At 35.7% G+C, this 23,179-nt stretch overlaps 1 protein-coding gene across 6 annotated transcripts in view; it reads left to right on the top strand.

The window, feature by feature from the left end:
* Positions 1–23,179, top strand: part of WWP1 (WW domain containing E3 ubiquitin protein ligase 1) — a 150,930-nt gene that overhangs the window by 108,178 nt on the left and 19,573 nt on the right. For all 6 annotated transcript variants that reach the window (XM_036753156.1, XM_036753157.1, XM_036753161.1 and 3 more), the window contains 5 exons: positions 8,141–8,195; positions 8,306–8,390; positions 8,525–8,653; positions 20,171–20,243; positions 20,334–20,405. In XM_036753156.1, the coding sequence (XP_036609051.1) occupies positions 8,141–8,195; positions 8,306–8,390; positions 8,525–8,653; positions 20,171–20,243; positions 20,334–20,405 (414 nt within the window). The remainder of the gene's footprint in view (positions 1–8,140; positions 8,196–8,305; positions 8,391–8,524; positions 8,654–20,170; positions 20,244–20,333; positions 20,406–23,179) is intronic.

The following is a 23,179-nucleotide window of genomic DNA, read 5'->3' as shown; positions in this document are numbered from 1 at the left end:
CTGGCACGTGATAGATGCTTAAATGCTCATTCCCCTCTCCTCACCCTTCCCTTTTTTCTGTCCTGAATATATCAAGTTTGCTTAAAGCAAGGGGAAAAAAAAAACCTGTTTTGAAAGAGCTAAATCACTTGTATTATTATATAATTATGTTTAGGATTCTGTCTCAATAAAAATTTATTTTTTTCCCAAGCTAGTTATCTTTGAAGGCTGGAAATTATGCTGAAAGTCAATGTATAGTAAAGTCCTACTTATCTGGAATTTAGACTTAGAACAGTTTCAGCATTACAATTTGCAAACTCAGAAGTAAGAGAAATTATTCAAATTAGAAAAAAGAATAACTCACAAAGTCCATGCACATAAAAGCCTGTTGGCTTAAGTATTGTGAATATAATTACTCATTTAGTAATTTCGGTTATCTGATTTCCTCTAGATTTTTTCAGTTTTTTTTCCTAGGTTATAACAGGAAGCTTGCAGAGGGACAGCCAACAGCAGACTACAGTAAGAAATTAGCAGCTGGCATCAAAGAGTAAAGACAAAAGAAATAATCAGAAAAGCCTAGGAATTTGGGACTATTTAGTATAGGGGCAGACAGTCCTATGCATCTTAAAATTCCATGAGTTATATCACTGAATTACAGCACAATGTAATATTCATAATCAACATAATAGTATGAGCCTGAGTCATCAAGAAAAGGTTGGAGTTATGTTCCAAATTATCTGTTTAAAACAACAAAACAGGTATGATATGTATTAGAAAATTCTTTATCAAAATATTTAACTTTTTAAAGTTTCGTTACTTGAAGGGGCAAGCTTTATCCCTAGGGAAAATTAATTCATCCAGGAAATTCAATTTGCTGCAAGTATTGGTTAAAGGAAACACTACTGTGTGAGGTGACAGATATATCCAGTTACATTTTGTTGTTGTATTTATGTTCGCTAGGTTAAAAATTGTTAATGAGTCTTTAAAATCAGTCCTAGTAAATTATTTGGATGTCAGTTAAGTAATTCCACTTTTTTTTTTATTAAACTAGTTGTAACTTTAATGCCTTTATGATTTAAAAGTTGTAGGAACTTCTGAAGATAATTAGACTAATGTAATGACTGCCTTTTTTAGATTACAGATTAATAAACAAAGTAGCAGATTTTTAAAATCTATTAGTTATGCATAACTATAAATTGTCTGTATTTTCCATTTCCAATACCAAACATTTCCCCTTTTGTGTAAAAATTTTAATAGAACTGATAGAGCATAATTTTAAAGACAGCCCATTTTCTGGTTTTACTTAGACATTTGGAATTCAGCAGATATTGCTCATCTTGATAGTCAGTAGAATTTTATATCTTACTCCAGGCAACTGAACTTGAAGAATTTTGTATTGTATCAAAGAAATTAGCACATTTGTCAAACCTTGAAGAACAAACATAAAAGAAATGTTTATAGGTCATATATGTCCTGATAGCTTCCAGGATTAAGACATTTTGATTAGATTCTTTTTTAACATTTATATTCATCTTGCTATGCTTTCCAGATTTGTTATCTAGTATCAGATATTTCTCCATAAAATTCTTATTAGCAACTTGATTTTTTTTTTAAAAATCTCGTTTTTCTAAATGTTTAAGATTGCTTAGCGTTTTGATTCCATAATACTTATTAGAAAAGGCTTTTAAATTGTTCTAATAGTCATAAAGATATCCTTTGAGTAAAAGGTGTAGTACTAACACACTGACTTGTGTATATTCCTGAGTAATTTTCATGCAAATACATGTAATATTCTGAGATAGTAGTAGGGAAAGTACTATAACAAATTCTCAGCTTTACAAAGGAAACAGTAGTTTCAGAGAGAACATTGTGTTAATAGTATAATATATGTAAAAACTTGAAAGAGAAGAATATTTCCAAAGTATTTAGCAAGTTTCAGAAGAATCATTAACCAACAATGTTGGAAATAACAAATTCCTGCATTGGCCATGTTAAAAAAAAGTCTCAATCTGTACTTTTGAGTCCATCCATTCTGTATCTGAAATTGGTTAGCATAATTCATCATAGGTCCTCTGAAATAGTGATTGGTCATTGCATTGACGATTATTCCTAAGTCTTTCAAAGTTGTTTGTCTATACAATATTATTATTGTTAATCAAATGGGATGTTTATTTATAAGACACTTAGCATAATGCCTGCCTCTCTTTTCTCCTTATTTAAATTGTTCTCCTGCTTCTGATCACTTCACTGTGCCTGAATTCATACAAGTTTTCCCAGGTTTCTCTGAACAAACTTCTTTCATTATTTCTTATATCACAATAGTATTCTTTCGTATTCTTATACCATAATTTGTTCAGCTACACTTTGCCATCACAAAAAATAATAGCTGCTATTAATGTTTTTATGTATATGGATCCTTTTCCTCCTTGTTCTCTTTGGAATACAGACCTGGTAATGGTATCAGTAGGTCGAGTAGGCACAGTGGAATAGCTCCTTGGGCAGGGTTCCAGATGGCTTTCCGCAGTGTATGAACCAGCTAACTGCTTCATCAGTAGTGTATTAATGTACCTTTTTTTCCATAGTCCCTCCAGCATTTGCCATTTTCTTTCTTTTTTTTAACAACTTTGTCAATACGATCGATATGACATACAACCTCAATGTTATTTTAGTGGTTTCTCTAGTAATTAGTGACAGCATTTTTTCATATGACTCTTTATAGCTTGGATTTCTTCCTCTGAAAAAAGATCATTTGTTAATTGGGAAATCCAATCCCATATTTGTAGTTGAATAGAATTGTTTGTACGTCAGAAGATTTTGTAAACTATTCACAAGACTTTGTTTATAGCAGGAGTCTCTCTGGACCCCTAGAAAGCAGCATTGGCCCTAATGGAAATCTTTCTCTTCATAACCTCTAGTGAAGGGAAGCAAAAAATTATTTAATCCATATTATTCCATCTTTTCCACAAGAAAAATACGTGAAGCGTTATCAAATGTTAAATTGCTAAAATATAGGTTAGTTACTTAGCTTTCCTCTGGTCTACCTGGCTACCCTGTCAAAAAAGGACATAAGACTCATCTGGGCATAACCTTTTAAAAAAATTATTTAGTATTTTACTTTTCTCCAGTTACATGTAAAAACAATTTTTAGCATTTGTTTTTAAAACTTTGAATTCCAAATTCTCTCCCTTCCTTTCTCTCCACCCCCCGCCCCACCCTCCCACCCCCATTGAGAAGGCTAGCAATTCAGTAGAGGTTGTATGTGTATGGTCATGCAAAACATATCCATAATAGTCATGTTATGAAAGAAAACATAGACAAAAAACCTCAGGAAAAATAAAGTAAAAGTATATTTCAGTCTATATTCTGTCACCACCAATTATCTCTCTGTGGATGGATAGCATATTTTATCCTAAGTCCATCAGGGTTGTCTTGGATCATTGTATTGCTGAGAATAGCTAAGTAATTCATGTCTTAAAATATTGTTGTTACTTTGCATACAATATATTTCACTTTGCATCAGCCCATAGCAAGTCTTTCCAGGTTTTTCTGAGAGTACCCTGATCATCATTTCTTAGAGTACAATAGTATTCCATTATAATCACATACCACAACTTGTTCAGCCAGTCCCCAATTGATGAGCATCCCCTCAATTTCTAATTATTTGCCCCCAGAAAAGAGCTGCCATAAATATTTTTGTGCATATAGATCCTTGACCTTTTTGGTTTTTATCTCTTTTGCGATACAGACCTAGTAGTGGTATTGCTAGGTCAAAGGGTATGCCTGGTTTTATAGCCTATTGGGCATAGTTTCAAATTGCTCTACAGAGCGGTTGAATTAGTTCACAACTCCACCAACAATGCATTAATATCTCGTTTTTTCCCACGTCCCCTCCAGCATTTGTCATTTACCTTTTCTTTCATGTTAGCCAGTCTAGTAGGTATGAGGTGTAGTACCTCAGAATTGTTTTAATTTGCATTTCTCCAGTAAATAGTGAGTTAGAGTACTTTTTCGTATGGCTTTAGATAGCATTGATTACGTCATCTGAAAACTGATCATTTATCAATTGGGGAATGGCTCTTTTTTTTATAAATTTGACTCAGTTCTCTATATGTTTGAGAAATGAGGCCTTTATCAGAGAAACTTGCTTAAATTTTTTTTTTCATAGTTACTATTGCTAACTGTATTTCCCTCCATCTAATTTACCACCACCCTCCATTTATTCTGTTTTCTCTTTCCTCACACCCTGTCTCTCCTCAAAAGTGTTTTGCTTCTGACTGTCCCTTCTCTTCTATAACCACCCTCCATTCCCCCATATTCTCTTCCCCTCCTTCTTTCCTGTAGGGTAAGATAGATTCCTTTACCCAATTGCATGTCTATGATGTTCCCTCTTTGAGCCAATTTTGATGAGAGTAAAAGTTCACTCCCTTCCCCTCACCTTCCTGTTCTTCCCCTCCATCGTAAAAGCTTTTTCTTGCCTCTTTTATGTGAGATAATTTACCCCATTCTACCTCTCTTTTTCTCTTTCTCCAAGTACGTTCCTCTCTCATTCCTTAATTTTATTTTTTACATATCAACCCTTTATACTCAACTCGCACTTGTGCCCTCTGTCTAGATAAACTCCTAAATACCCTAATAATGAGAAAGGTCTTATGAGTTAAAAATATCATCTTTCCATGTAGGAATGTAAATAGTTTAAACTTAAGTCCTTTATGATTTCCCTTCTCTGTTTGCCTTTTTCTGCTTCTCTTGAGTCTTTTATTTGAAAGCTGAGTTTTCTGTTTAGCTCTGGGCTTTTCATCAAGAATGCTTTAAAGTCCTCTGTCTCATTTGAAGGATTATACTAATTTTTCTGGGTAGGTGATTCTTGGTTGTAATCCTAGCTCCTTTGTCCTTTGGAATATCATATTCTAAGCCATCTGATCCTTTAACGTAGAAGCTGCTAAATTTTGTGTTATTCTGACTGTGACTCCACCATACTTAAATTGTTTCTTTCTGGCTGCTTGCAATATTTTCTTCTTGACCTGGGAACTCTAGAATTTGGCTATAATATTCCTGGCAGTTTTCATTTTGGGACCTCTTTCAGGAGGTAATCAGTGGATTCTTCCAATTCCTGCTTTACCCTCTATTTCTAGAATATCAGATTGGTTTTCCTTGAAAGATGATGTCTAGGTTCTTTTTTTTTTTTTTTTTTTTTTTTTTTTTTGGTCTTGGCTTTCAGGTAAATCAATAATCTTTAAATTCTCTCTCCTGGATCTATTTCCAATGAAATATTTCACATTTTCTTCTATTTTTTCATTCTTTTGGTTTTGTTTTATAATTTCTTGATTTCTCATAGAGCTTCTGTTTGCTCCATTCTGATTTTTAATTTATTTTCTTCAGTGAGCTATTTTACTTCCTTTTCCATTTGGCCAGCTCTGCTTTTTAAAGCATTCTTTTCCTCATTGGGGTTTTGGATGTCTTCTACTATTTGGTCTAGTCTGTTTTTTAAGGTGTTATTTTCAGTATTTTTTTTGTGTCTCCTTTACCATACTGTTGCCTCTTTTTCATGATTTTCTTACATCGCTCTCATTTCTCTTCCTAGTTTTTCCTCTGCCTCTCTTACTTGATTTTCAGAATTCTTTTTGAGTTCTTCCATGGCTTTGAAACCAATTCATATTTTTCTTGGAGACTTTGAATTGTAGGAACTTTGACATTGTTGTCTTCTTCTGAGTGTGTGTTTTGATCTTCCTTGTCACCATAAGAACTTTCTATAGTCAGAGGGTTTTTCCCCCATTGTTGGCTCATTTTCCCAGCTTATTATTTGACTCTTAACAGTTTGTTAAAGTTGGGCTCTGCTTTCAGGGTGGAGGGCTCACTGTCCCAAGCTTCAGGGGTTTTGTGCAGCTGTTTTCAGAGATACTTCTAGGGACCTGTGAGTTTTCAGTTCTTCCAAGTGGTATGATCTAAGGAGAGGTGTTTACTACTGTCCTGGCCTGTGTTCTGGTCTGTGAATGACCACAAGCACTCTTTTTCTGTCCTAGAACTGTGAGGAGGGTCTCCCCTTCCCCCACCACTGTAGCCACAAGTTCTGCTATGCTAGTGCTCTTCCTTTCCCTGGTACTGCCACCCAGGACTGTGAGCTGGATCTGAGCATGAGCAAAGCAACAGAGTCCTGCCTTGGTGGTAGTCAAAAGACCCCATAATCTCCTTCTGACTAGTTGTTTGACCCCCTTAACCATCTGTGGGGTGAGAGCTCCGGAAGCAGCCACTGCCGCTGCCGATTCAGTCACTTCTAAGGCCTGCTTCTGGCTTGCTGGGGCAGGGGCTGTGCTGGCGTGGCCTGCCCTGGAATGCACTCCACTCTCACCCAGTTGTGACAGAGATATCCACAAGAGTCTGCCTCTCAAGTCACCAATCTGAATTAGTTGATATGCAGACAAAAAGAAATTTTCTTTTATGTAAATTTAGATTCTGTGTCCAGCTCTGCCAGTCTAGAAATTTACCTTAGAACTCCATCCCCAATTATCCTAGTTAGCTAAGAGGTAGTCTTCTTGGGTCATAATTCTATTTCCTTGATCATGAGTGATTTGAGAAGTCAGTTGGAAGGAGGAACAGAAAAGCTACATGGTAACAATAATCTTAATTTTCCAATTGATAGGCAAGTAATTTCAATAGTGCTGGTTGGTTTCTATCCTAATTGCTCCACATATACATATAAAAAAAGTACCCTTGTGGATAAATACACATAGATGTCATCCAGATAGAAATTATTATAAGGTTTTTCCCCTTTCTAAGCAGTTGATTATTATATTTCAATTTAGAGATTTTTCCTTTTTTGAATAGTAAATTTGTTTTGAGAAAACTATGGAATAAGTAAGGTCTACACATGAATCAGAACATTAATGTTTTAATATTGCCTATTTAACATTGTGATGTTTAATGAAGGTTGTTAATACAATGTTGTGTTGGATAATTAAGGGCCTTTAGTGCTTTTAACAGTATTTATGTATATAAGTATGTAAATATAATGTGATACCTAATACATAGCTTTTTACACAATGAAGGACATAATTGAGATATTTCTGATTGATTAGAGCCATGCTATAAAGACATTTCAGTATCTTTTGATTTTAAAATATTCTCAATATTCCACAGGTACCAGAAAAGGACAAAAAACTAAAAGCATTATGCATCTCGATTACTTTGATTTTGTGAGCTATTCAGGGACAAATGAAAATTTTCTAATTTATGTTAACAATCTGTTATAAAATACTACATGTAGTAAACTGTTAAACATTTTTCAAAAAACTCAAAAATATGACGTTAAATACCAAAGGGTTTCAGTATAAAATATCCTGTAATCAAGAAATGAATTTTCGAGTAATAACAATTCTAGATTTGTTTCGGGCTTTTAAAATTTTGTTTTTACGAATTGAATGTTTTTTTTCCCAAGTGAAGATCTATCCCATTTGCAGTAGTTAATATTTGAGGTTTTAATTCATTGAAATGCTAATCTCAAACATAGTACCTTAATACTAAGCTTGTGTGTGTGTGTGTGTGTGTGTGTATTCTAAGATTTTAATGCAGCAGTATGAATCTTTTACATTTATTCTCTCCAAGCCCATACTTTTAAAAAAGTCACTGAGTTGGTGCTCTTTTTGCCCCAAAATATTATGTTAATTTTAGATACAAAATATTAAAGAAAAAACTGTGAACTACATGAGTTCAAATAATCTTATTTTAATGATCATTAAGGTATTTATTTTAAATTGTTATTTTTTAATAACTGTGATTTAAAGATTTTACTTTTTATCTATTTTTAAAGCTGTTTTCTTTTAAACATTGCATTGTTTCCTCAAGTATCTACCTTTCCTGCTTTCTCCCTTTTCTGTTTGGTTTTTGCGGAAGGACCTTTTTAGTTTTTGTTGCCCACATATTATGTCTTCTATTAGGGAAATAAAAATTGTGAAAGCAATCTCTACAACTGGTCAACCATTCTTACCACAGAAAACATATTTTTATGGGAATCTCATTGCTCTGTCCAAATGCATATTTGGATTGAAAGGATCTAGGCACTATGAAATTAAATAGTATTTCTAGGTTTCATGATTTTTTAATTCTTTTTTAAATAAAGAACACCTTCAAATACTTGTTCTTTTTTTTTTTTTCTATTCTAAATCAGGCTTCAATGTTATCTGCAGAAAATGATCCTCTTGGTCCTTTGCCACCAGGTTGGGGTAAGTTAGCATACTATTTCTAAAAGTAAATAAAGATACTATATGACGAAGAACTCTTAAACACTTATTTTATTATTCTCCCCCACCTACCCCGCTTCTTTTTTTTTTAGAAAAGAGAGTAGATTCAAATGACAGAGTTTACTTTGTCAATCATAACACAAAAACAACACAGTGGGAGGACCCAAGAACTCAAGGGTAAGTGAGAGTACACTGTGTTCAATTTGTACTACCTTGAGCTTGCCTGTAGTCATTGAAAATGTACTAAAATATGAGATATTTTTGATGTTCAAAAATCATGTTTTGCTTCTTTTAATAAATTTATCTTGCAGTTTATTGCCTGAAAGTCCCCTTCCAGAGGGCTGGGAAATCAGATATACTAGAGAAGGTCTTAAATATTTTGTTGATCATAACACAAAGACAACAACATTTAAGGATCCTCGTACTGGGAAATCGTCTGTGTAAGTGATAAACTAAAGTTCTTTTAAAATATTACTTTCTGTTTTTGGCAAAATATCTACTTTAGTACCTGGCAGTGTTTAAGTAGGTTTTAGTTATGTTTGTGATAAAAAATCTATAGCAATATAAATATGTAGTTTTATACAAATCTATATTAATATATTACATATATGTTATGTATTATAAATCTATAATTTCATAAATTTGTTATTGATGGGAAATAAGATAATAGATTTTTCCAGGTAACTAAAGCTAAATTTATCAATAAATATTTGACCACCTATATACAGAGTACTTTATCAAGTGTTACAGAGATTAAATAGAAAAATGAGAGAAACAGTACTTTTCTCCATGGTCTGAAGAAAGAAATATTACTCAAGCTCAAGGACCTTACCCAACTACTATTTTTTTATGTCAGAATATAGGATAAAATAAACACTTCTGTTTCTCATACATAATTATCCTGGGTCCCCTTTGTTCTGACCTTGTGACTTAACTAAAAGATATATAAGACACAGACAGGAACTACCCAGCTCTTTTATAGCTGCAGGCACCCCATGAATGTTCTACTGGCCTCTCCCTCTAATCCTCAGGTTTTATATTCCTTTATAATCCAGAGTAACCAAGCAACTCAGGGACACTTTTGAAATGCTACACTTAAGGGTAAGAAAACCACATGCATATGTGAATATAAAAATCAAAAGTAATCCAAATAAAAATGTAAACCTAGTTTGGTACAGTTTCTTTGGTATCTAGGATATACATTTAGGGGACAGCTAGGTGGCACAGTGAATAGAGTGCCAGGCCTGGAGTCAGGAAGACTCATCTCCCTAAATTCAAATCTGGCCTCAGACACTTACTAGCTATGTGACCCTGGGCAAGTCACTGAACCCTATTTGCTTTGCTTTCCTCATCTGTAAAATGAGCTGGACAAGGAAATGGCAAACCACTCTAGCATCTTTGCCAAGAAAACACCAAATGGGGTCACAAAGAATGGGACATGACTGAAATGACTCAACAACTCCATGAAAATACAATGGCTGGTATCCAAACTATTGATATATCTGAATTTAGCTAATTTGGTCAACCTATATCTGAGCAAAACTTTTTTCTACAACAGCTCCAAGTGATGAAGCAACCTTTGTTTGAAGACTTTCAGTAAGAAAAACCCACATTACCTGTCCAAACATCCTGCTCTTTGAGATAGCTCTATTTTAGGAGTTTTTCATGAAATTGGACTAGATCGGCTTCTTTGTACTTCTATTAGTTGTATGTAGTTCTACCCTTTGGACACCATACAGAATTAACCTAATCCCTCTTCTACGTGACAGTCCTTTAAATACTTGACAATAGCCATCATATCGTGATAAATCTTCTATTGTGTACATCCCCAATTCTGTGAATTAATTCTTGTGTGACATGATCTCAAACTCCTTTATCATACTCATTGCCATTCTATGTATGGTCACTTTCTTATCAATTGCTTTACTAGAATATGGCACCCAGATTAATGGGAATAGAGAGGAAATTGTAGATACAAGTGGCATTACAAAGGAAGAATCTAAAAGAGGACTGAATGTGGATTCATTGTAAAGGAAGCAACCAAAGATTTCTTGAGGTTTCAGAGATGGCTAAGTAGAATGATTATACTTTTGACAGAGTTAATAACCTCCGCAGGAAGAGTACAATTTTGAGGAAGAAGATGAGCTCAGTTTGATATGCTGATTTGGGGTAGCCAGGTGAAAGTTTATAGCAGGCAATTGGTACTAAAACTTCTAAAATTACGTGAATTCTGATAGTTCAAATTTCCCAAAACACTGCTTTTGCATTACCTTAATTTCCTAAACCTAGTATAATGAATTCGATTTAACCTTTTCTTTTCAACAAATTACTGTGACTATAGATCTTTTTTCTTCTCTCACTCCCAAATTTATTGTCCGTTTTGACAGAGAGAGTAGTACCTCAGAATATCTTATCTTAGAAATAAAGTCAACTTCTTGCTATTTCTATATCATCAATGTCCTGATGGTTTGATTAATTAAGTATTCATTTGTTTTAATCTCCCAACGGCATATATGAGCAAAGCCCCATAACATATAATCTTGAATGCACAGAAAATGCGACAGAACTACAGGAAGGGTCAGCATTTGCTGACTCAACATCAGGCTAGAAAATGCAGATTTAACAACACTGGAAATAAAGACCAAAAAAATAAGTTGATGTAGTCTGGTTAGTATGCTTGACTTTGATTACCATCATCATTTAAGACTTTTGTTATCAAAAAAAGATGATGTGGAAGCATCTAGAAAGTTAAATAGTTAACTCCAAAAGACAACACAGCTTCATCAAAAACAGATCATCGCAGACTAATCTCATTATATTTTTTGATAAGATACTAAGATGGTAGATCAGGGAATTGCTGCTGACTTGGTATACTTAAATATCAGCAAAATATTTGTCGAAGTCTCTTATACTGTTTCGATGGACAAGATGGAGAGACATGGGTTAGGTGGCTTCAGAACTGGTTAAATAATCATACCCAAAGAATAGTCTTTAAAGGATCCATGTCAACATGAAAGGATGTCTCTGTAGAATGCCCCACTGATCTGTCTTTAGTTATGTCATGTTTATCATTGGGAAGAGAAGCAACACAACCTCAGATTCAGGAATCACTTAACTATTAATTACTGACTATGTGCAGGGCAGGATGCTAAGTGGAGGCAAACACAAAAATAAACAATCCCTGTTCTCAAAGAACTTAAATCTTAATGGGGGATATAGCATGTAAATATATAGATATATGCAAGGTACATACGAGATAACTTTGGAAGTGAAGGCGTTCACAGCTGTAAGGACTGGTGAAGGCCCTTTGTAGCAGGTAAAGATTGATCTCAGTCTTTGGGGCAGCCAGGGATTCCAAGAGGCAGAGTTGAGGACAAAGAGCATTGTACAAATGGGGGACATTCATTATAAACACTCAGAGATAGAATAGGATATATCCTGTGTGACAGAGAAGTAGGCCAAGTAGCTGATCTATAGAGTACAAGGAGAGTAAAAAGGTAGGATAGTGCCAGGTTACATGAAGCACTTTGAATGCCAAGAGGTAACAAACACTGAAATTTATTGAGTAGGGGAGTGACATGGTCAGACCTGTAGTTTGAAAAAATTACTTTGGCAGCTGTGTGAAGTATAGCTCAAAGGGGAGAAACCTGAGGCAAGGTGTTGCAACAGTCTAGGCAGGAAGTTCCCTGGGCCTGAATTAGGGTATTGACAATGTAAGTGGGGAAAAAAAGACCTATACAAAAGATGTTATGGATATAGAAATAGCAAGCTTTGACAACCAATTGGATAAGTGGAGTGAGCAAATGAGTAATAGATGATGACATCTAGGTTGCAAACCTGGTTAACTGGAAGGATGGGATAGATTTGGTAGAAAAGATAGCAAATTCTGTTTTGTTCATGTTAGGTTTATGAAACCTTGGGGATGTCCAGTTTGAAATATTCGTTAGGCAATTGTTGATATGTATCTGGAGCTTCGAAGAGAAAGTAGAGATGCTTGGATCTTGGAGTCTTCTGCATAGAGATGATAATTGAACCTATAAGAGTTTATGAGATCAAGTGAGAGTGTATAGTAAGACGAGATCCTAAGATACAACTTCGAGATACATTCACGATTAGTGGCTTTGACGTGGGTGAAGATCTCGTGAAGGGGATGGGGACTAAGGAGAAGCCACATAAAGGCAGGAAGAAAACTAAGAAAGAATACTTGTTGGGGGGCGGAGCCAAGATGGCAGCCAGAAAGCTGGGACTTGCATGAGCTCCCCCACATCCCTCCAAAAACCTATAAAAATGCCTCTGAACATATTCTAGAGCTGCAGAACCCATGAAATAGCAGAGGGAAGCAGGGCTGCAGCCCAGGGCACAGGGTGAGTTGAATATGAGGGGATGATATCTAAAAAAATCAAATTAAGAGATGAAAGGGAGAGATAGAATGGGGTAAATTATCTTGCGTAAAAGTGGCAAGAAAAAGCAGTTCTGTAGGAAGAAGAGAAGTCAGGTGAGGGGGAATGAATGAATCTTGCTCTCATCAGATTTGACCTGAGGAGGGAATACCATACACACTCAGTTGGGTTTCTTACCCCACAGGAAAGAAGGAGGAAAAAAGATAAAAAAGGGGGGGATGATAGAAGGGAGGGCAGATAAGGGGATGAGGTAATCAAAAACAAACACTTTCGAAAAGGGACAGGATCAAGGGAGAAAATTGAACAAAGGGGGATAGAATAGGAAGGAGCAAAATATAGTTAGTCTTTCACAACATGAGTATTGTGGAAGAGTTTTGCATAATGATACACACGTAGCCTATGTCGAATTGCTTGCCTTCTTAGGGAGGGTGGGTGGGGATGGAAGAGGGGAGAGAATTTGAAACTCAAAGTTTTAAAAGCAAATGTTCCAAAAAAAAGTTTTTGCATGCAACTAGGAAATAAGATGTATGGGCAGTGGGGCATTGAAAGCTCTCTTGCCCTACAAGAAAGTAAGGGAAAAGGGGATGGGAGGGGAGTGGGGTGACAGAAGGGAGGGCTGACTGGGGAACAGGGCAACCAGAATATATGCCATCTTGGAGTGGGCGGGAGGGTAGAAATGGGGAGAAAATTGGTAATTCAAACTCTTTTGAAAATCAGTGCTGAAAACTAAATATATTAAATAAATTTAAAAAAAGAAAGAAAGAACACTTGTCAGGGAAACCTGGAAAAGAGAAAATATTTAGAAGGTAGTATGTAGTACCAGATGATGCAGAGATGTCAAGAAGGATAAGTGTCAAGAAAAGAGCATTATACTTGACAATTAAGAGGACATTGGTACCTTTGGTGAGTGCAGTTTGACTGATGAGGTTGGAAGCTAGATTCCAGAGGGTTTAGAGGAGTGAGTAACAGAAATGGTGGTACCAAATGTAGGGAGCTTTTTCAAAGAGTATGGCTGAGAAGGTGAAGCATGGTGTAGAACAGGCCTGCACAACATATGGCCTGCAGGCTGCTTTCAGCCAGCCAAAGGATTCTAAGCACCTGCCCACTTGACCCACAGCAACCAACCATCATCCATCTGTTTCTAGTCTTAAGTTTTCTGCAGCCTGAAGAAATTTAGCTTATTTTAATTTTGGCCCCTACCTATTGCCAGGTTGTATGAGTCTGGTATAGAAGTCAGGGGTTTTTTAATGATGGGGAGACTGGTTTGTAAGCAGCAGAGAAGGATCAGAGAGAGGAAAGGGAAGAAGAAAAAGAGAGAGGATGATGGTAGATGTAATCTGTTGGAGAATACATGAAAGGATGGAATCAAGTATGAAACCTTATCATCAGACTGGAGTAAATGAAGAGAAAGTAGGGAGTAGTATCAGAGGTATGCAAGATGGAGAGGCAGCTCATGGCAAAGGGCCTTTATTTTCTCAGTAAAATATGAGGTGAGGTCCTCAGTTGGGGGAGGGGGTGCAGGTGCTTTGAGAGGCTTGACGAGAAAAGAAGAGGTTTGAAACAGTCACTGTGGTGAATGGCGTAAAGAATCATTCTAGGAAGAGTAGAAAGATTGTCTTCTTGCAGGAAATTGAGATTGGTTAATATAAATTTATAGTATTAGCAGTGTTGTACAATGTCTTTTAGCTGTGTTCAGCCTGTGTGTAGGAGCAAAGAAGGTGAATGGTGGAAGTAATCCAGGGTTGGAATTTCACAAGATCTAGATGACAATATGACAGGGGATCTGAGAGTACAAAATTGAACCAGTCCACTGGGAGGTTGAGATTAAGAAGTAACCAATGTAACCAGAGTAGGAGTAATTTCCTAGGAAAGTGCTGAGGTCACAATGAAAGCAAAGAATAGGTTTAGAAGTAGTAAGGCTTTGGAAGTGATGTAATAATAGAAATTCAGGTGAAAAAAATGCAGAGCTGTTGAAATGAAAGTTGCATTCTTGTGACTGTCTCTTGTGACTTTCCCTATGGTGGAATAAAGGAGTAGATCACACAAAGATGAGTAGATTAAAGAACTAGGAAATTAGGATATTTGAGGGAATATCTACATATATGTCAGCCCCATATTCTGAGGTCAGGGATTAGAATGGGAAGGGAAACTGCTTCAGAGATGAGAAACAGAAGGTTACATTTGAGGCACAGCAGTGTAGTTGGATCATCAAATGCGTGGAGAGTAGAGTATAAGAAGACTGGAAATATAGAGAAAAGGACGAATTTGTGAAGAGCTCTAAGTGCCAAAGTAGGAGTAGCCATTTTATCTTGATGGCCATGGGAACCCCCTGGAGCTTATTGAGCAGGAAGGCTAACATGGTCAAGTCTTCACTTCAGAAAAATTGCCTTGCCAGCTTAAAGAGGGTAGATTGGAGTGGGGAGAGACTTGAGAATTACAGACCAGTTAGAAAGCTATTATAATAATCCAGGTTTCAAAGCAATAAGAAGCTAAGAATTGTTGGATATATGAGTCCAAAGAAGGGGGCGTGTATTTGAGAGATGTTGTAAAGAACAATAAGATTTGGTAATGTATCCTATATGTGGAGTAAGGACCTTATGATTGAAGTCAGAACGCAAAACAGAACTGTAACTTAATGGTTGATAGGTTCTCCATGATGGTGCAAATAAGAGTTAGTGGAATTGGTTTTACGATATATCCAGAAGGATATTCTATTGAACCTTTGATTATCTTGCATTGCAGTACTCATGATAAACATGAAAAAACACAAACCTCCCCCACCCATAGCTATACCACAACATGAAAATGATTAGAGCTTATATGCCAGTATCTGTTGTAGAAAAAGAAGGTCAGAGGAATTGTACAAGTAAGTAAATAGATCCTCCAAATTAAGTCAAAATATACTTTAATATTCTGTAACTTTAATGTAAAGGTGAGCATCAAGAGAAAATAAGAAAAAAATTAGAAAACATGGTTCAGGAATAAGAAGTGACAGAGGCCAAAAATGTAGACCATGTTAAAATCTCCTTTCTATACGTCAAGTATTTTCAAGGAGATTGTCAGGTGATGAACATATGAAGCACTGAATAACATCACAAAATGAAATTGATTATATTTTAGTAGGTAGGAAACAAAAAATCTCTGGAGTCATTTTGAATTAGTTGTGTACAGGTCTGTATGTATTCAGGTTAACCACTGAATTATTGAAGCAAAAGTCTACATCTATGCCAAATCAGTGGAAGGAATAAAAATAGAAGACATGGTATGCAACTCAAATCTAACCTGACTGACTAAAACAAACTATTGAACACCAAAAAATGTACAAGGGGTAAAAGAACAGATATTGACACAGACTTTCCATTTCCTAAGAAGGTTTAATCTGTGTAAATCACCCACCACAGCAAGAAAATAAAAAACCTAGAAATTTCCTCTTCCAGCAAACACTGGCATTCACAAAGTACAAATGGATGGCAGCCATTTTTATTGCTAGTTTATAATAAAAACTATAAGTGAAAGATTAAGATCATCACTTAATGAAACTGAAAAACAATGGGCATAAAAATAAGTGTTTAGAAAGGTGATAAATAGAAAATTTCTCAGAGGCCCCCTAAAATTAGATCACATCCCTAGAGCTTTTAATAACATCAGTAATGATAGCTAGCACTTACATAGTGCTTTTAAGGTTTGCAAAGCACTTTGTAAATATCTTATTTGATTATCATGATAACCCTTAGAGGTAGGTGTTACTATCATCCCAGTTTTATAGATGAAGAAATTGAGGCAGGTAAAAATTAAATCACTTGAACAAAATCACACAGCTAATAAGTCCTGGGACTGGCTTTGAACTTGGGTTTTTCTGACTCAAGGTCCAGTGCTCTATTCACTGCACTATAAATCGACAAATATACCCTCCAAAAGGGAAGAAAGTTGCTGAGATTTGTATAACAAATTCTTTTCCATCACTAATAATGGAGCTACCAAATTAGGAGTCTTTGATATGTTCCAAAAGGAAGTAGAAATGTCACTAAAGAAATCAAAGATTAAATCATGTTAGATACCAAGGATATCCAAGCTGCTTGCAACCCAGTTTTGAAAGTGTTGAGTTAATTTTCAAGCTATAAAGATGGAAAGATGCCAGATGATCAGAAAAAAAATCACAGGCATTAACAAAAAAAAAAATTTAAGAAAATGTCATTAACTACCAATAAATACCTATTTTCCCATCTCTGTAAGATTTTTGAAACTAATATCTACTTGTATTGCAGGAATTCTTGATGAGAAGGGTATAGATGTGCTATTGCCAATGATATTTAACAGCAGTTGTTGTTAAGTCATTTTTCCAGTCGTGTCTGACTCTTCATGGCCCCATTTGGAGTTTTCTTGGCAAAGATACTGGAGTGGTTTCCCATTTTCTTCTCCAGCTCATTTTACAGATGAAGAACTGAGGCAAGCAGGGTTAAGTGACTTGCCCAGGGTCACACAGCTAGTAAGCATCAGGCTGGATTTGAACTCAGAAAGATGAGTTTTCCTGATTCCAAGCCCATTGTTCTATCCACAGTACCACCTAGCTGCCTGCTTAACAGCAGACCACTGCTATAAAAGTCATATGGTTGATTGAAAAGTGAAGAGAAGACAAGTTTCCTACTGTTATTGTTAGTTGTGTAAAAAAAAAAAACATTTCATTTGGGCATGACATTAATGCCCTCCTAAAGGCTTTTCCTCCAGATAGCTCATATATGTCAAAATTATGTAAGATTCCTTGAAAGATATAACACAGAAATGACTTTGACTCTTTGCAACCATTATGGAGGAAATGCAGAGTAAATTACAAACAGAAGAGGTTTTTTGTTTTTTGTTTTTTTTTATTCTGGGTGGATTGTGAAGTCCTCCAGATATTCCTGTTTATGCTCATCACATCAAGCCTCTGCATATTTCAGAGCTTTTTAAGTGAGGCTTAATTAGCCATGCAGGAAGAACTAAGTGAATGAAGAATGCTTATTGTCCATACTGTGATACACAGTGACAACCCTTCAGAGCTGGACCATCAGTAAATATGTTTTGGACACACAATGACATTGAAGTAGACCCAGAGTTGAACAGAAAGAGAAAAGGTTGGATTGCCTTTGCACAGTAGTTCAAATGACCCTGACCTCTCTGAAACAAAAGCCCATTTTTAAAAACATTAATATTCTTCTAGTATATGGTTGAAGAGAATCATAGAATATTATAGTTTCCATAAAACTAAAGCTGAGGTGTCATTGAAAAAGAAATGGTGAGTAATTCCTGTGGTGGGCATGAGCCTACTTAACATAATACTAATGAGAGTTTATATATGAGTAGCATAAAAAATATCAGTGACATAGAACTGAAAAAGGAGATGGGCCAGTGTAAGAGGACTGATTATCCTGCCCACTGTGCCAGATGGAAGGGGGCAGCCCATCCTGCCCTAATTATGTCAGTTGTAGGGTAGCTTACCCTCCAAGAGAATGCTGAGATAACCAAAGAAAGAGGTGCTTGTTCCAGCTTTGTTATTAATAGAATTAAGTTTGTTAATTACGTTGTTTAAGGGAGTTTACTTAGAAGTTGTCCTGTACAGCAGCAGGACAAAGTAACATCATGGATCCCTGTACCACCCCCAGGCTAGCCAGGCCAGGTACTATATAGAAATAGAACAAAGTTTTCCCATAAGATAATTGGAACTTTTTTTTTTCTGTCTACATTTACTCAAGGAAGTTTACGTTCTCTCGGTGGAATCAGAGGTCACCTTCCCATTCTGGTCAACCCTCGTACAGCCAGACTTAGTGTGAAACTAGAGGACAGCCCACTTTCACCCTTGGTGTCCACTCAGTATCTGGAAGCACTGTATAAACTTGAGTTGTCATTGCGAATTAAAACTATTGTACTGTGCTTTAATACAGTGATACCTTCAGGATCTCTTGAGATATATAAAGCTGTTCCCCAATATATTAAATACCTCTGTGCTTTTAGAGTTCTTTCACTGTCTGTCCTCTACTGCCATGTTCTCTTCTTATTGCCACTACTAGCTCTGCCCTGAATCTTCTATGTTTTATATATAATCATTTGAGCAGTGGTCTGGGAGTCACTCTACTTAAAGAATAAAGTTCATGGACTGTGTAACAGTCTTGTTTTGTTGTTGTTTCTCAAAGTTCTTTTTCGTGTCAGTGTTTTAGAGTTGTGTGGGTTTAAGGAAAGAACTGGCTGCTAAAAATCTGTTCATAGCATTGTTATTGTGTTTTGTTAATAGGGTTTTTTCCTCCCCTAGTTTAATATTATTCCTTCATTGTATCCAAAACTGCTCACTGCACATTTAACCAATAATCTGTTCATTACTAAATCTAATTGCCTTTTTCAAGGTTTCATCCTTGTCCTTTTGTTATTATTGGACTCCTTATCTTTCTGTTACCCTTTTCTTCCAGGGTTTTTCCTGATGCTACTCTCTCCTGGTTCTCTTTCTGCCTAATGCTCCTTGTCAGTCTCATTTTTAGGTCATCATCCATGTCCCACCCTCTATATGTGGATCTGTACCAAGGCTGTTTGGGGCTATCCAAGGTCAAAAATGCCTTTGAGTATAGCAGCATAGATTCGGAGCTAAAAGGGATTATGGGGGCCATCTGGTCCATCTCTCATTTTATAGATGACAGAATGGAAGCCCAGAGAAGTTAATTCACTTTCTTCAAGTTCACATAGGAACTGAGTGACAGAAATGAGCTCTTGATACCCAATTTAGAGGACTTGGGGGTTTTTCCAATTTTTTCTCCTGCCTTTCCTTTTCTCCCTTTAAACTCTTTTGGTAATTTCATCAGCTTCCGTGGGTTGAACTCCAAAATTAATATATTCAGTACTTATATCCCACCTGAGTTCTAGTCCCTCCTCACCAGTTGGCCATCTCTTGGACTTCTCTACCTGGGTGTCTCATAGACATCTTAAACTCTGCATATTTAAAATGGAATTCATTTTCTTTGACCCCAAATCCATTCTTCCTCCTAAGATTCCATATTTTTAAGTGAGCCATATTTGACTCTGCACTCTCCCTTACTGCTTATACCCAGTCACTTGCTAAGTCTCATCAGTTCTACACAAGAAATCTCCCATTCATTTCCTTCTCTGTATTTAACCTAGCCATCACTTTAGTTCAGGCCTTCATCATCTCTTGCAAAGAGCTACTGAAATAGCTTCCTCTTATTCTCCCTGCCTCCATTCTCTTCTCTTTCCCAATATATTTTCTGTACAGATGCCAAATTGATATTCCTAAAGTGTGAATTTAATCATATTACTCCCCTGCTCAGAAAGCATCAGTGTTTCTGTGGTCTCTAATATAAAATGTAAACTAGTCTTTCACAATATAGCTGTAGCCTATCTTTCCAGATATACTACAATTAGTCTCCCCATACACTCTAAATTGCAGTCAACTTGTGAGTTCCCCATTACTAGAGGTCTTTAGGTAGAAGCTAAGTGAGGTTGAACTAGGTGAACTTTGAGATTTATTCTAACTCTGAGTTTATATGATTCTACTAATTCATTTTCTATTTCGTTTAGAACTAAAGGCCCACAAATTGCTTATGAACGCAGCTTTAGGTGGAAACTTGCACACTTCCGTTATTTATGCCAGGTACTAAAAATATGGCATTCATAAAGATATTTGGTTTTGGCTTTATATAAAGCATATATGTATATTAAGTGATATTACTTATATTTCTAGTCTAATGCACTACCCAGCCATGTGAAAATCAACGTGTCCCGGCAGACATTGTTTGAAGACTCTTTCCAACAGGTAAGACTATATTTCAATATTTCTTATTTTTACCAAAAAATACAAAAAGATATGTTGGCTTATTATATCATAAATTTTGTAAATATGGAGGTATTCTTTTTTTAAGCTTATAAATCATATAGCAGACATTTACTTGAAACTTTTATTTGGCTTAATGTGCAACATTCCATCTATACCTGTACTAATAGTGATTTAGAGTAACTATACAGTGAATTTTGATTCATCATTCAAACATTTTGAGATGTAAGGTCAGGAACCTCCATGAAAATTTCTCTTCTCCGGATGGAGTAAGAAATGTAACTTATGTTCAAATACTACTACATTCAAGTCTTTAATAAGTAATATTTCTCTCCCTTTCCCATCATGTGTTAAAAGAAAGACTTTTAAAGCAGCCTGAAGATTATGATCCTTACCTTTAAATTGGTTGAATTTGGCATAACTACTATGTTCATTTCTTTTCCTCTGATTGGTTTTGTAAACCCTAGGACTTTAGCCAAGAAAACAAAAGGAAAATGGTATAATTTAGCCTAAATGCAGTCTCGGTCTCAGTAAATGTGTTGTTAATTTTGTAAGGAAAAAAAATTTTCCCTTTAAATCATGACAAGATATTCTCAAAATAGCAACTATACTCCTTACAGGAATTTTTGATCATTTGTAGGATATTGCCTTTTGTGTTTATAGAGATTTATGTGTATATGTGTGCTTTATTTTACTTAAACTTTACAATTACAATCTTCCTGGGTAAGGATTGTAGGGGCATTAGTATTAAATGGAAACGTAGTCATAACAAAATTTCTCCTTACCTACAGTCCACAAACATGCTCAGGTATCACCTATGTTTAAAAGTTTTTCCTTTGACCTTGATTCCCTCAACATATCATCCTGTGTTACTCTTCCTTTAGAGTGCCAAACACCTAGACTCTGTCTTCACTACCTCTTCATTACTATCTCATCAATTCTTTCTTTATAGTATTAATTTTTGCTTCGGAAATTAGTTTTGGTTTTTTAAACACGGGAATTCTAGATTTTAGCTATAACATTCCTGTGACTATTCATTTTGAGTTTGTTTCAGGACGTAATCAGTGGATTCTTTCTATTTTTTCTTTTCCTTCTAATAAATGTGAATTATTTCATTTATGATTTCTTGAAAAATGGTATCAAGGTTCTGTTTTCATCTTGGCCTTTAGTGAGTCTAATGATTCTTAAATGATCTCTCCTTTAACATGAGATCAAAAAGGCAAGAAAAGTGAAACTCATTACAATATATATGGTCATGCAAAACAAATTTCTGCATTAGCTGTGGTTCCCCAACACCTCCCCCCCCCAAAAAAAAGGGAAAAAAAAGAAGAAAATATATTTAAGTCTGTACGTTGTAGTTAGTGTACCATCTCTTCTCTTAGAGGTGTGGATAACATGTTTCATCATGAGGCCTTTGGAATTGTGTTTGATCATTGTGTTGATCAGTTACTAAGTTTTTCACAGCTTATTATCTTTACAGTATTTCTGTTACTATGTAAATTGTTGTCTTGGTTCTGCTCACTTCACTCTCTACCAGTGCATATAAGTCTTCTCAGGTTTTTATGAAACTCTCTCTTCATTATTTCTTTTTTTTTTTAATTATACATCTGAACTCATGCAAAACATATTTCCATATTAACCATATTTTCCCAAAACACAAGAAAAATAAAGTGAGAAAATTATACTTCAATTTGCCCAGAGTTCATCGATTCTCTCTGTGGAGGTGGATAGCAGTTTTTCATCATGAGTCCTTTGAAATTGTCTTGGATCATTGTATTGATCAGGATGCCCAAGTCTTTCATAGTTGGTCATCATTGCAACATTGCTGTTACTATACGTAGTACTCTCCCGGTTCTTCTCATTTCACTTTGCATAATTTCACATAGTTCTTGCCATGTTTTTCTGAAGCCACTGGCACATCAGTACTCTATCTCAGTCATATGCCACAACTTGTTCAGCTGTTCCCCACTTGAGGAGCATCCACTCGATATCTAATTCTTTGCCACTCCAAAAAGAGGTGCTATAAATATTTTTGTGCATACAGGTCCTTTTCCTTTTTGTTTGATCTCTTTGTGTTATAGATGTAGTAGTGGTATTGTGATATTTGGCTATAACTGGACTCAGTAAGGGAAGGAGTTCTATATATAAATCTTGAATGAAGGCTGAGACCCAAAGAAAGAATCTCCTTATCTTTTGCTAGTTGAGAATTAATTCAAGAAAACCAAAGCAGGGACCAGTTCTTTGTGATGAGTATTGTATTAAGTCCTACAGAAACTCATGAAAAGGTAAAGATCATTGTGGAGTTAAGTGAGAAATTTAACAAAGGAGCTGTAGGTCTTAAATTGAGTCTTAAAGGAAGCTTTAATGTAGAATTTGTATTAGTAGAGCAATTTGGGTACTGTACTACATTGTTAAATGTAATATATTTGCTCAGTCATTTCAGTTGTGTCGGTCTTTTTCTTTTCCTCAATTAGCTTTTGTATTTTCTCTTCCACCTGGCCAATGGTACTCCCCTAGGAGTTGTTTTCTTTAGTAGATTTCTGTTTCTCCTTTTCCACTTGGCCAGCTCTACCTTTCAAGAAGTTTTCTCAGCTGTTGACTCTTTTTTCATAATTCTCTGGCATCGCTCTCATTTCTTTTCCCATTTTTTCTTCTATCTCTCTTAAATTATTTTTAAGCTCCTTTGTGAACTCTTCCATGAGTTCTTTCTGGGCTTGAGACTACTTCCTATTTTTCTTTAGAGTTTCATGCATAGG

This window comes from Trichosurus vulpecula, chromosome 1, assembly GCF_011100635.1.
Source record: "Trichosurus vulpecula isolate mTriVul1 chromosome 1, mTriVul1.pri, whole genome shotgun sequence".
Taxonomy (NCBI): domain Eukaryota; kingdom Metazoa; phylum Chordata; class Mammalia; order Diprotodontia; family Phalangeridae; genus Trichosurus; species Trichosurus vulpecula.
Note: the sequence above shows the minus strand (reverse complement) of the source record. Positions and strands in the feature narration are given on the sequence as shown.